The sequence below is a fragment of the Scyliorhinus canicula genome, chromosome 11, assembly GCF_902713615.1.
Source record: "Scyliorhinus canicula chromosome 11, sScyCan1.1, whole genome shotgun sequence".
In the NCBI taxonomy this organism is placed as follows: domain Eukaryota; kingdom Metazoa; phylum Chordata; class Chondrichthyes; order Carcharhiniformes; family Scyliorhinidae; genus Scyliorhinus; species Scyliorhinus canicula.
The window spans coordinates 67,801,305-67,816,248 of record NC_052156.1 but is presented as its reverse complement, the minus strand read 5'-3'; the positions used below and the strand labels follow the sequence as shown (position 1 = coordinate 67,816,248).

Here is a 14,944-nt window from a genome sequence, read left to right as displayed (position 1 = left end):
CCCTTTGGTGCCGGTCGGCACGGCGCCAAGCCCTTCTGCACCGGCTAGTGCGGTGCCAACCCCGCCGGCGCTGACCTAGCCCCTGAAGGTGTAGAGGATGCCGCACCTTCCGGGCGGTTCACGCCACTCCTCAGCGCGGTACGGCCCGCCCCGCCAGTTAGGGGAGAATCCCGCCCAAGATGTTGCAAAGATAACGGGCGTCATCCCAGCACATCTTCAGGCGGGTTCTTCTCCGTGCCAGACATTGGTGGAGGTTGATTGGAGCCAGCACGGAGGGAAAGAGTGCCCCCACGGCACAGGCCCACCCGTGGATCGGTGGGCCCCGATCGCAGGCCAGGCGACTGTGGCGGTATCCCCCGGGCCAGACCACACCCACCCCCCCCCCCCCCCCGAAAACGGGCGGCCGCTCGGCCCATCGGGACCGGAGAATCGCCGGGTGGGGGGGGGTGCTGCTGCCAATGGCCCCTGACTGGCGCGATGCGATTCCCGCCCCCACCGACAAATCAGCACCGGAGAATCCCGCCGATGGGGCGGGATTCACGTCACCCTCCCGCCCCGGCAATTCTCCGGCCCAGTGCGGGGGTCGGAGAATCCCGTCCAACAAAAAAAAAATTAAAGGGCCTGTATCTGAATAGGGACAACAATGTAGGAATGAAAGCTGAGTTGACTGAAGTGAGGGGTGCTAGCTTAGAGGAAAAAAATCAATAGAGAAGCAGTGGCAGGTATTTCAGAATATTCAGAACAAAGATATTCATACAATAAAGAAAAATGCGTAAGTGGGGGACCTGATATATTAAATGGAGAAATTAGAGAAAACATCAAACTTAAGGGAAAAGCAGATGACTGCACAAAGTTGAGTCGGTGATCAACAATTGGTCAGAATAAAAAGAACGCCAGAGAATGACTAAAAGGTTGCTCAGAAAAGATAAATTGGTGTATGAGAGGAAGCGACGTAGGAATGAAAAATGGATAGCAAGAATTCCTACAGGTATTTACAAAGGAAAGAGAAGTAAAATGAACATTGATCCTCCAAAGAGTGAGAGTGGAGAGTAAATAATGGATAATAAGTAAAAGGCATACAAAATGAACAAAATTTTGCTTCTGTCTTCACTGTAGAGAATACAAAAAGCATTTATGTAAATTTGGAGATGGAAGGGAGGAACTTGGTGAAATTATAATTACTGAGGAAGCAGCACCGAGTGAACTGATGGAACTGTTGGCTGTCAAGTCTCTGGGGCCTGATGGATTTCAACCTAGGGTCATAAAAGGGATGGCTAATGAGGTAGATGCATTGCTGTTGGGCTGGATTCTTTGGCTGCTCCTGCCGCAAGATTGCCATGGAGGGGACGGGGACCCGGTTGACCTTGGGTGGGAATTTCCGGTCGCCACGTGGGTGCGCCAAAGAATCCCGCCTGTTAAATTTGGTGCTAAATTTTCTCGATTCTAGAAAGTTTCCATCAGATGGAAAATAGCAAATACCACCCTTCTATTCAAGACGCGAGGGAGGCAGAAAACAGAAAACTATCTGGAAACAATGTTTTCTAACTGAGCAGGAGCCAGTCAAAATCATCCGCAACTAATTTGAAAGTAACAAAGATTCCTTTAAATCACAGATGGAATGATGATCGGGAGGGTGCGGGATGGCAGAGTGGAGGGGAGTTATGGTCCTTCTGCTGCTGATCATATAGCTCGCTGTGTGAGTTAAAAGAAGGCATTAGTTCGAATGTTGAGATTGGCATCAAATCAGCAGTGCACACTGACTGGAATTACAACCTGCCTACTCTGCCTACTTCTGGCACATACTCTTTTCACCTTTACCAAGATGGTGTCCAGAAAGGCCTGCACCAGAAGTGTCCCAAACGATGCATTGTTTACAATCCGAATTGACAACAAAATTACATGTGCTATGCAACTAAACTTGCAGACCTTTTTTTGTTGCATCTGGCTGGATTCAGTGTCTAACGATGTAACACAGGGTGAAAAACGTCTGTTTGCTGAAAAAGAAATACTTTAACAGTTACAAAATTACAATACAATCTTGCTAAGCAATGTTGGTTTATCCCCCTCCCCTTTTCTCACCATCCCCTTCTACCTCTCTTTCCCTTCCATCTCCCCTTCACTCTTTTCCCCCCTAAACTCTCCCTTTCCCACCTGTCTTCTCCTTTCCCCTCCTCTCTCTCTCTCTCTCTCCCCCCGCCCCTTCATCTGGCCTTCATACAGCAGCAGATATGGCAGAGGCTGGAAAAGACAATACAGATTATCCCATAGAGTTGCACAAGGAAACATTCCTTTTCAAAGAAAAAACAAACACCGGTAAAAATGAGGCTAACCAGAGGTTACTATTATATCTGCAGGATTATTTCAGGTTTTCCTGTACCATTAAACATGGCAGGATGCAAGCGATTTATTTGTATGTTTCCACAGACGACAGAAACGACACTATGTTCAGACATGCGACGGGAGGGTGTTGGAGGGGTGGTGTGAAAATGAATTCATTTGAAAGCTAGAACCTGGACTTTGCTTACTACATGCAGATTTTGTTCCGGGTTATTTTACTTTGTGAGAGATGGGCGGGATTCTCCCTTCTCGGGACAAAGTCTCCACGCCGGCAGGAAAACCAGCGCCAATCACTCTGGCGTGAACAGCCCCGAAAGTGAGGAATTCTCTTGGGGGCTAGGTGAACACTGGAGGGGTTGGCACCGCTCCAGCCGGTGCTGAAGGGCTGGCGCAAGCTCGTGCATGCGCGGAATGGCCGGTGTGATCATGCGCATTCGCAGATTAGCCGGCATATTTCCGCGCATTCGCAGACTGGCCGGCGTATTTTCGTGCATGCGTGGGGGGTTCGGGTTCTCTTTTCTACGCCAGCCCCGGGCAATATGGCGCAGCCCTACAGCGTCCTGGCATGGAGGAAAGAAGTCCCCCCACGGAACAAGCCCGCCCGCAGATCGGTAGGCTCCGAACGCGGGCCAGGCCACTGTGGCCCCACCCCCGGGTCGGATCCCCTGGAACCCACCCAAGGACCCCCTTACCTGCCAGGTCCCGCCGTGCGTGAGGTGAGTAGTTCATGCCGGCGGAACTGGCCAAACCTGGGATGGCCCATCGGGGCCCGGAGAATCGCCGGGGGAGGGGGGGGGGGTGCTGCTATCAACAGCCCCCGATTGTCGTGGCGGGAATCCCGCCGCTGCCTGAAAAACTGCGCCGGAGAATAGGGCAGCCGGGTCGGGGTGGCGGGGCGGGATTTGCCTCCCCCTGGTGATTCTCCGACCCGGCGGGGCGAGGGTGGGGGGGGGGGGGGGGGGGGGGGGGGTCGGAGAATTCTGGCCCACTTTCCTGCAACATTGGAATGGATGATATGTATCACTAAGCAAGGAAAAGTACTTTGAAAGCTTGAAGAAAATGTATTCAATAAGCAAAGGATGTCAATAGTGGAAAGGATTCCAGATGTAGCTCTCATAGATTTAAACTGATGAATGAAGAAACTGCTTTTATGTTTCAGGCGTCCCACCTTCTTAACACTTTACCAAGAATTAATTGAAGTTGCCGAATGCAGTACATTTCCTCATCATTCTTTGTCACCAGGAATCAATAGCAGTATAAAATGAAAATTGCATTGTAACAAAATTGATTTCTGTTAATAAGAAAGACATTTTATCTATTACAGGGACAAAGTCTGCTACTAATCGCAAGGTTTCTCCAGGTGTTATCACTCTCACAAATCTGCAGCTGAATGACAGCATGATCTATCAGTGTGAAGCTTCTAATGAGCATGGATCCATTCTTGCCAATGCAATTGTCAATGTCCTGAGTGAGTATTAGTGCTAAATGATTGATTTGTTTATTGCACTTGTGATGCCACAGACATGGGCTCAAATCGTCTGATCAGGATCGGAACCTCTATTTGCAATCTTGATCAGACAAAATAAATGACCCAACTTCCTTTCTCCGATTTTTTTTGGACCATCTTCTGATGGATGATCAGTCCAAACTGTCTCAGCACAGGAAACCTCGGGGATAACAATGAACTGAATCCGCACAGAAGCTCCTTTTTTTACAGCACTAGATGCTGCATTCCCAAAGCTGCTTTGAAAAGCTGCAGAGAGAAGATAAGAGTGTAAGGATAGTGTGGACGAAAGGGGTGCGGGAGAGTGGATGAGGTCAGGGGGGGTGAGATCGGGAGTAGAATGGGTGAGGTTGGTTGGGTAGAGTGGGTGAGGTCGGGAGTTAGAGTAGGTGACGTTGGGGGGGGGGGGTGGGGTGAGTGAGGTCAGGGTAGGGTGGGTGAGGTAATTGGGTAAGGAGTCGGGTGGTTAAAGTAAATGGTTAAATAGAAAGTGGTTAAGTGTCGAGGGGGAGTTGAAGGGTCGGGGGTTGTGAGGGATTCAGCAGGGCCCAGTTGGGTAGTGATGTTGGGTCACGTTATGTCAGGGGGTAGATGACAGGTTAGGGGGGAGTCAGGTTATGGAGGCTCATCATGTTGGGGGGAGGGGGGGGGCTTGTCTGGGTTTGGGGAATATAGTCAGTTGGAATGAAGGGTGGAGGGTTAGTGACGGGGTGATTGGCAGACTGAACGATTGTTGGTGGGGGAGGGGTGAGAGGGAGAGAGTTAGTTCTGTAGTTACGCAGGTGATGGCCTAAGATTTTTCTGCCTCATCTTTACTGGGTAACTATCCAGGTAGGTAAGTCAGAGCCATCTGAATTTACGACTGGTAATTCAGTGTTGGAGGCTTTTTTAGAATGTCCTGAGAGCAGGACCTATCAGAAGTTCAGACATCCTGGCCAATTCCCATGAAGTCATTGCACTAGGCCTTCCACGGGGCCCTCCTGCGCAACTTCCAAAAAAGGCTTAAAATTATTTTAGTAAAATGTGCCTGATACTTTTCCCTTTGCATGGCTGCGGTTTTATATTAAAGGAGTACATAAAGATTCACAGGGCCTCATGTCCATTTGGAGGAAAAAGTGGAAACCTTCTCTCAGCAGTGCTTTTAGAATTGGATTACTGGTGCCAGTGCAGCGTGGAAAGACTATAATATTTGTATATCGTTCTGTTTTTTATCTATTTCAGAAGATCTTAAAATGCACCTTGAATATTGTTCTGATGAGTTGCTACCAAATCAACATTCCAAATATGCTGTATAATTTGTTACATTCTGAATTTGGAAAATGCTGAAAACATTGTGGAGTTTAGTTCATCAGGAAATCTGCTCATTGATGGGGTGAACAATCGAATAATGGATTGGATACCCGGAAAGTTAGTTTCCAAGCAAAATGCACGATTTTATGGATTTTACAATCTATCTGAAAGATACCAATCTGATTTTTCTCCAAAAGAGTCTCCAATCCTCCAACTCATCACCATCTTCACTCTGGAAGTGCTGCCTTCATTGAACTTTTTTTATTATCTTGAACTAAATTGTTGTAAATGGTTAATGGCATGTGTGCAATCTTGTAAATTGATAGGAACAGCAAAAGAACCATAACACCCTGTGAGCTTGATGTAAATTACAAAATCAGCTTGGTGCCTGCTAAATCATTGAACATCTAACTTCAGTAGGAGTCAGAAGTGGCATGAATAGAAAAAATGTTGCCAGGAGTTAGTATAAAATTTAACAAATGGTTGAATACATTTCACGCCAAATGCATTGTTAAAACCTCATGGATTAATAAAATCTGGTGTATGACCTTGAAAGCTCAATTTAATGATACACGTGAAATTGCTCAATTCTTATGATCCTCAAAGTTGCTAATTAGATAAATTGTTTCAGTTTACTGGAAAGGTTATCCAATTTAAATGTGCCCTGTGTTCCATGGAGGCTGAAAATTGTGACCAGTCACTTTAATGTCGCAATAGTTAAATTTCAATGGTCTTTCACACATTTCCATGAATGAACAATCGTCTTCAGAATGGAATTGGAGCAACCAAACACAGCTATTAAATAATCTGGGAGCTGTCTTGAAAATGTGCAGTGGGTCTAAACCATCAAAACAAAATCGGGAAGGAGACAGAAGGCAGGCTTGAACAGTGGTTTGCTAGCATTAACATCCTTGTCAGTCAACATTGCAGTGATTAGGAGTAGTTTAGAGTTTTTCAACTTCCAGTAGGAACTCTCCCGCTTGAACTGTCAAACTGCTGCTTAACCTTTTTTGGAATGAGAAACTGTTGAAGCGTCCAGCTCCATTTATCTCAAACTCCTATTAAATGATTGATATACAAACGCGCACTATAGTTTCTATTAGGCTGAACTGTTGTTTCAATGGCACTTCACAACAGTCACTGTAAACATCTGTGGTGGAAGGATGAAGCAGCATTGAGAAAATTTGATAGAAAGGAATTTGTCTTTCCTTGATGGTAGTGTATGTTTAAAGTCAGTTTGTTGAATTGATTTAAATTTGATTGATTGATTGGTATTTATTGTCACAAGTATGAAGTACAGTGAAAAGTATTTTTGTTTTACCAAGGGAACGTACACAGTACGTACATAGTAGACAAAGGAATAATCGACAGAGTACATTGACAAATGGTACATCAACAAAGTTATTGGTTACAGTGCGGAACAAACTTCTTGTGATTCTATGAAGTTTGTGTTTAGCAAACCGGCTGAACAGTCCCACTCCATTGCATTGCCAAACATTGCTCTTACTCCACAGACAAGTGAGCCACCAGTTTACAAAACCATGAAGTCATTGGTTGATGGTAACTTCAATTCCACCCCCTCCCCCTCTCCCTGTCTACTGATCTGCAAACCTCTAAGACCATATCTCGATATTCTTTTAACCATACATTTTAAGTGTAACAGCATGTGAGCTGTACTCTTGAAGATAATACTCATTTGGCCTGTCAGAGTGCCAAGGAGTATAGGTGTGACAACAATTGTCAGCAGAATTATTGATGTAAAATCAAGGCTCAAACATTTTAAGTCCTGGCGCCCACGGAATAAACAGAACCATACATAGTGTTTTATATTTTAATTTTTACTGTTATTCAACAGATCTTGCACCAATGATGTTGACCCCTGAAGATCAGAAGTACATTGCAGTTGAAGGAAAAATAGCTCATCTCCATTGTAAAGTATTTGGCTCTCCTTCACCCACTGTATTTTGGTAAGAATGTGCTTATTCGCAAATAAGAAAGATACTGTTAATTCTGCTTGAAAATCTATTACAGATTATAAATCTGAAAAATTTATGCAGCTGCATTATACAGTTTATACGCTCTAAGTTAATATGATCATTTCTGATGTTTTTCACTAGGTTAAAAGAAGACATGGAAACTGCACTTGAAGGCCAGAATTATTTTGTGCATAACAATGGCACTTTGGAAATAAAGGATGTCCAGAGGGAAGATGGAGGATTCTATACTTGTTGGGCAACTAATATTTTGGGCAATGGCACTACGACCAGTATGTTAGAAGTCAGGGGTAAGTCGATCTTGTCTATATAGTTGTGATATATTTCCAATTCTATGATATGAGTGAATCCATTCCTGAAAACGATTTTAAACAACAGTGGAACGATTTTTATCTAATCACGGTACTATTTGAATTGATCTTGGTTCCAATGATATTAATTAAGACTTTGCTTCTGATGCTTTACCAGTTCTCTTGATCATAATCAATTAAATCGTTCTCCCCATGTCTGCATGGGTTTCCTTCAGGTGCTCTGGTTTCCTCCCACAGTCCAAAGATGTGCGGGCTGGGTGGATTGGCCATGCTAAATTGCCTATTAGTGTCCAAAACTTTAGGTGGGGTTACGGGATACAGGGATAGGGTGGGGTTGTGGGCCTAGGAAGGGTACTCTTTTAGTGGGTCAGCACAGATTTGATGGTCTGCATGGCCTCCTTCTGCACTTTAGTGTTTCTGTGATTCTATGAATTATAACCTGCTTGTGTAATGTTTTAATTAAGCCAAGCACAAAATTAACTATGGCAACAGGTACTGTTCGCATAGGTGAAAAAAAAATGACTTTGTCTGCTCTGGTGTTTGGTATACTTTTACACATTTGAAATACCCGTATACTTTCTTGTAAGTACAATTCATTTTGTCATAAATTCAGTGTTGGTAATATTTTCTGAAACTGAATGGGAAAACAACATGTATGATTGCATTCATAGTCAAACTTTACTGTAAATATAAGTATTTAACTCTCGTACACAAAATAGTTATCTGCTTTATAATCACTATTATCAACACGATTTCCTATTGTTCTCCAATCTGTTCTGGTTCATTCATCAGGACAAAATCCAACAATTAAACTTTTCTTCTTGGACTTTTTATACAATGAGTGAGAAAGGAATCCTTAAAGCGCATCATAAAACGTGATCCCCCTTTCTCCTTCGCTACTTGTACCTGTCAGTTTATTTTAGGGATGGTTGAAATCTCCCAAGATTATTGTTCCATGTCTGTTGCTGACTTAAAAATTTTGCCTGCATATTTGTTTTCCAATTTGCTTCCATAACTGTATGAGCCTGCTGGAGCGATGGATCCTTCGTTATCATTTAATCTCTGAGTTCTACATACCCATCTTACTGTTTCTCCTATCCTTTTCTCTATCACCATTATATTATGTTTAACTGATAATGCCCTTGACATTCAATGACATACCTACTATCAACATCCTGGTGGCCCCAATGACCAGAAATTGAACTGGACTAACCATAGTAATTTTGTGGTTGCAAGAGCAAGTCAAAGGCTAGGAATCCCACGTCGAGTAACTTACCTCCTGACCCCCAAAGCCTGTCCACCATCTAAAAGGCACAAGTCAGGAGTGTGATGGAATACTTTGCACTTGCCTGGATGAGTGCAGCACTAACAACATTTGAGAAGCTCGGCACCATCCAGGACAGAGCAGCCAACTTGATTGCTCCCCCTTCCATAAATATTAAAACCCTCCGCCACTGATGAACACTGGCAGCTGTGTGTACCACATACAAGTTATGCTGCAGGAACTCACCAAGGTTCCTTTGGCAGTACCTCCCACACTCATGACCACTACCACCTAGAAGGACAAGAGCAGCACATACCTGGGAACTCCACCACCTGCAGGTTCCCCTCCAAGTCACTCACCACCCTGACTTGGAAATGTGTTCCTTCACAGTCGCTGGTCAAAATCCTGGAATTTGCTCCCCAACAGCACTGTGGGTGTGCCTGCACCTCAAGGACTGCAGTGGTTCAAAAAGGCAGCTCACTACTAGTTTCTGAAGAACAACTAAGGATGAACAATAAATGCTAGCCTTGACAATGATGCTTACATCCCGTAAATTAATTTTAAAAACTTTACCTCCCTTCCAAAAGGCCTTTGACAAGGTGCCTCACTGGAGACTCCTGAGTAAAATAAGGGCCCATGGTATTCGAGGCAAGGTACTAACATGGATTGACGATTGGCTGTCAGACAGAAGGCAGAGAGTTGGGATAAAAGGTTCTTTTTCGGAATGGCAACCGGTGACAAGTGGTGTCCCGCAGGGTTCAGTGTTGGGGCCACAGCTGTTCTCTTTATATATTAACGATCTAGAAGACGGGACTGGGGGCATTCTGGCCAAGTTTGCCGATGATACAAAGATAGGTGGAGGGGCAGGTAGTATTGAGGAGGTGGGGAGGCTGCAGAAAGATTTAGACAGTTTAGGAGAATGGTCCAAGAAGTGGCTGATGAAATTCAACGTGGGCAAGTGCGAGGTCTTGCACTTTGGAAAAAAGAATAGAGGCATGGACTATTTTCTAAACGGTGACAAAATTCATAATGCTAAAGTGCAAAGGGACTTGGGAGTCCTAGTCCAGGATTCTCTAAAGGTAAACTTGCAGGTTGAGTCCGTAATTAAGAAAGCAAATGTAATGTTGTCATTTATCTCAAATGGCTTGGAATATAAAAGCAGGGATGTACTTCTGAGGCTTTATAAAGCATTAGTTAGGCCCCATTTAGAATACTGTGAGCAATTTTGGGCCCCATACCTCAGGAAGGACATACTGGCACTGGAGCGGGTCCAGTGGAGATTCACACGGATGATCCCAGGAATGGTAGGCCTAACATACGATGAACGTCTGAGGATCGTGGGATTATATTCATTGGAGTTTAGGAGGTTGAGGGAAGATCTAATAGAAATGTACAAGATAATGAATGGCTTGGATAGGATGGACGTAGGGAAGTTGTTTCCATTACCAGGGGAGACTACGACGCGGGGGCACAGCCTTAGAATAAAAGGGAGTCACTTTAGAACAGAGATGAGGAGAAACTTCTTCAGCCAGAGAGTGGTAGGTCTGTGGAATTCATTGCCACAGAGGGCAGTGGAGGCCGGGACATTGAGTGTCTTTAAGACAGAAATTGATAAATTCTTGATTTCTCGAGGAATTAAGGGCTATGGTGAGAGAGCGGGTAAATGGAGTTGAAATCAACCATGATTGAATGGTGGAGTGCCGAATGGCCCTACTTCCACTCCTATGTCTTATGGTCTTATGGTCTTCCTTTCCAGCTCCTTACTAAATGTATTATATCAAACAAGATTTTGTTGCCAATCCTGTTTAAAGAGATGAGGGGAGAGTGACTGCCCTTGACATCAGGACAGCATTTGACAGAATGTGGCATCAAGGAGACCCAGCAAAATTGGAGTAAATGGGAAACGGGGGGAACACTGCACTGCCTGGAGTCATAGCTAGCACAAAGGAAGATGGTTGTGGTTGTTGGCGGTCAAGTATCTCAGTTCCAGATCATTGCTGCAGGTTTTCTTCAGGGAAGTGTTGAAAGACCAACCATTGTCAGTTGCTTCATCATTCACCTTCCCTCCATCAAGAAGTGGGGATATTCGCTGATGACTGCACAATTTTCAGCACCGTTCAGGACTCCTCAAATACTGATGCAGTCCATATCCAAATGCAGCAAGACCTAGACAATATCCAAGTTTGGGCTGATAAGTGACAACTAATATTCACACCATACAACTGCCAGGCAATGACCATCTCCAACAAGAAGGAATCTAACCATCTCCCCTTGATATCAATAGCATTGCCATTACTGAATTATCCAGCATCAAAAATCGGGGGGTTACCATTGACCAGAAATTGAATTGGACCAGCCATGCAAAGAGCAGATCAGAGGCTGGAAATTCAGCAGTGAGTAACTCACCTCCTGACTCTCCAAAGCCTGTCCACCATCTACAATACACCGGTCTTCTCCTTCTTCTTAGGCAGTCCCTTGGAGTCAAGAATGACTTGCTTCCACACTAAGAATTCATTCTCAGATGACAAAGGAGTTTAATGCACAAGCTACAATCTTTGTCGCGTGAGGCAGATGGTGGTTGGAGGAGTAATGGATGGGGTGGCTGGGTTGCCACGCACTCCTTTCGTTGTCGAAGATTGGCATGTCATCACAGATTTGTTACAATGTAGAAGGAGGCCATTTGGCCCCATCATGTTTGCACCAGCTCTCCAAATGAGCATCATTACTTAGTGCCCCTGTCTTCCCCATACCCTTGCATATTACCTAGTTTCTATTCAGGTAGTCATCTAATGTCCACTTGAATGCCTTAATTGACCCTGCCTCCACCTCACTTCTAGACTGTGCATTCCAGACCCGAACCACTTATGTGAAGAAGTATTTTCTCCACTTGCTCTCGTCGATTAAACGTGAGATGCTCAGCTCCTTCATGGATGCTTTTTCTCCACTTCGGGCAGTCCTCGGTCAGGGATCCCCAGGTGTTGGTAGCATTTCCCCTGCACTCCTGGGTCTCACTTGCCCTGTCGAAGCTCAGAGCAGAGTGCTTGTTGCAGAGTCTTGTGTTAGGCATGTGGATGATCTGGCCCACCCAGCAGAGCTAATCGAGCATGGTCAACGCTTTGATACTGGAGATGTTGGCCTGAGCGAGAACACTGACGTTGATGCACCTATCCTGCCAATTAATTTGCAAGATCCTGCGGAGGCCATGCTGGTAGTACATCCCCAGGGTTTTGAGGTGCCTGCTGTGCACAGTCTATGTCTCTGAGCCATATAGGAGGGTGGGTATCACTACTGTTATCTAGAACATGATCCTGGTGGCGAGTGTGAGGTTCTGGTCTTCAAACACTCTCTCTTTCTTAGGTGAACGAAGGCTGTGCTGGAATACTAAAGGCGGGGATGAACCTCATGATCAATGTCTGCTATTGTTGATAGTGAGCACCCAAGGTGTGAAAAGTGGTTCACTTTGTTGAGGACCTTGTCGTGGATTTTTATAATTGGGGGCAGTGCTGTGTGGCAGAGGGAGGTTGGCAGAGGTCTATTATCTTTCAGATGTTTAGTGTAAGGCCCATGCTCTAGTACACCTCAGTGAAGCTGTTAATGATGGCTTAGAGCTCAGCCTCCGGGTATATGCAGATGCAAGCCTGCATACTGTAGTTCAATGACAGAGGATGGGATGACCTGTGATCTGTCCTGCAGATGGCAGATGTTGAACAAATTACCATTTGTAATATAGTTTAGCTATACTCCAGCAGTGAGCTTGTTGAGGGTGAGATGGATCATTGCAGCAAAGAAGATAAAAAACAGTGTCAGTGTGATGACACAGCCTTGCTTGGTCCCTTTTTTGAATGTGAATTGGGTCTGTAATGAGTCCATTGGACAAGACCATGACTTGCATGTCAACATAAAGCAGGTGGAGGCTGAAACGGAGTAGGATGCTCCAAAGTCCCTCAAGGTTGACAATGTTGAAGACCTTTGTGAGGTCAAAGAAAGCCATGTACAAGGGTTGGTGCTGTTCTCTGCATTTCTCTTATAGTTGCCACGTGGTGACGATCATGCGCATTGTGCCCCTTAGTGGGCAGAATCTGCATTGAGACTCTGGGAGAAGTTTCTCAGCTACAGGCAGAAGACATAGAACATACAGTGCAAAAGGAGGCCATTCGGCCCATCAAGTCTGCACCGACTCATTTAAGCCCTGGACCCAGCAGGTTCAGGAAACCCAGGACTCCTTGGAGCTGTCTAACAGGTATGAAATTTTAGATGCTGTTATAGCCTGCCTGAATCCTATTGGCTGCGAACTATTGGTTATCCCATAACTTTTGGGGAGTATGAGCTCCCGCAATGAGGGGGTCTGGGAAAGCATTAGTAGTTGCACCTGTATAAATAGAGCTGGCCAGGGTGGCATCAGCTAGTGAAAGAAGCAGTGGTGACCTACTGCTGCTATGTATATATCGTTGTAAATAAAGTTACTTTCTGTTTGACTCTACAAACTCATGCTGGATTTTTCATGGCCCTCACAAAAGATACCTATGAAAAGAGAAGGAGGCTGGTCGGCAAATTAGAAAGGTGGTAGTAGTGGGTGACTTAATAGTTCAAGGGACAGACAGTCTAGTTTTCAGTTGAGAGTGAGTGTCCTGTGTGGTCTGTTGCCTCCCGATGCAAGGGTTCGGGACATAATGAATCGGCTTCTGAAAAGGGAGGGTGAACAACCAGAGGTTGTCATTCACATGAGAATCAATAACATAGGGAGGGACCAGTTTCAGGAGTTAGGGAGTAGGATGAAATGTAGGACCTCCAGGGTAGTAATCTCATAAATACTACCAATGCCACGAGCTTCACCATTTAGGCAAACTCAGATCAGGGAGGTAAATGTGTGGCTTGAGGGATGGTGTAGATGGGAGGGGTTTCGTTTTTTGCGTCATTGGGATCAGTTCTGGGAACGTAGAAAGCTGTTCAGAAGAGATGGGCTTCATCTGAGCCGAAATGGAACCAATCTCCTTGCGGAGAGAGTAAATAGTGTAGTGGGGGTGAATTTAAACTTGTACGGCAGTGTGGTAGGTCGACTAATGGGCCGAGTTTTAGAAGTACCAGTGAGGGAAAACGAGAGAAGATGGGGATAGGGAAAAGGAAGTGAGAGAAAGCTTGAGTGTTGACAGTGAACAAAGAAATGGTGGCCTCCCAAAGGGCAAGAAAGAGATAAGGGTTAAATTGTCTGTATGTAACCGCAAGGAGTATAGGGAACAAAATTGGGGAACTGGAAGCTGAAATTGCTCGAGACACATATGACATAGTAGCATTGACAGAAATATGGCTCAAGCCAGAACAGGACTGGATATTTAACATCCCAGGTTATAAGGGTGGGTAAAAAGGGAGGAGGTGTAGCAGCCTTGGTTAAAGATATTATCGCAGCTCTTGAATGAGATGTTGTTCTTGACTTAGAATCTCTATGGTTGGAGGTGAGAAGCAGGAAGAGAGCGGTGACCTTGTGTGGTATTTACTATAGACTTGCAAATCATGGGGAGGAAGTGGAAGAGAGCATTTGGAGGCAAATTATGGAAACCTGCAGGGCAAGTAGAAATGTGATAGTTGGGAATTTCAATTACCCTAAGGTAGCCTGGGAAATGGGTAGAGGCACGGAAGGGGAGAAATTTCTGCAGTATGTGCAGGAGAACTTTCTACAACAGCCATTTCCTGTTCTACTCAGGAGCAAGCTGTGCTGGATCTGGTCCTAGGAAATGAGGCAGGACAGGTGGAGAACGTCAGAATGGGGAAGTAGCGATCATAATATCATACGATTCAATATTAGATTGGAAAAGGATAAAAATCAGGCATGGATTAAGATCCCAGACTGGAAAAGAGAACATTTTAGGGGTCTAAAAGTTGAACTGGAGCAGGTTGATTGGAAATGCATTTTGATGGATAAGCAGTGGATGGAAAATGGGAGTTCTCAAAGGAGAGATAAATAGGGTGCAAGCTATGTACATACCCATAAGAAATAAATACAGGGGTCGGGATTCTCCGCCAATGTCCAGGGGTTTCCCAACGGTGTGGGGCTGCCCCACAATGGGAAATTCCATTGATGAGCCAGCGTAACAGAGAATCCCACCGGCGGGTCGGGGCAGAAATGTGGTGCGGCGGGGCGGAGAATCCAGCCCGGGGAGTCCAAAGCTAGAGTACCCTGGATCACTAAAGATATTGATGATAAAATAAGGAAGAAAAAAGAGGCATATAATGCATGCTGGAATAATAA

General features: G+C 45.0%; 1 protein-coding gene across 11 annotated transcripts in view; it reads left to right on the top strand.

Moving 5' to 3' along the window:
• Positions 1 to 14,944, top strand: part of chl1b (cell adhesion molecule L1-like b) — a 1,165,941-nt gene that overhangs the window by 635,028 nt on the left and 515,969 nt on the right. For all 11 annotated transcript variants that reach the window (XM_038810694.1, XM_038810698.1, XM_038810699.1 and 8 more), the window contains 3 exons: positions 3,662 to 3,805; positions 6,987 to 7,098; positions 7,249 to 7,415. In XM_038810694.1, the coding sequence (XP_038666622.1) occupies positions 3,662 to 3,805; positions 6,987 to 7,098; positions 7,249 to 7,415 (423 nt within the window). The remainder of the gene's footprint in view (positions 1 to 3,661; positions 3,806 to 6,986; positions 7,099 to 7,248; positions 7,416 to 14,944) is intronic.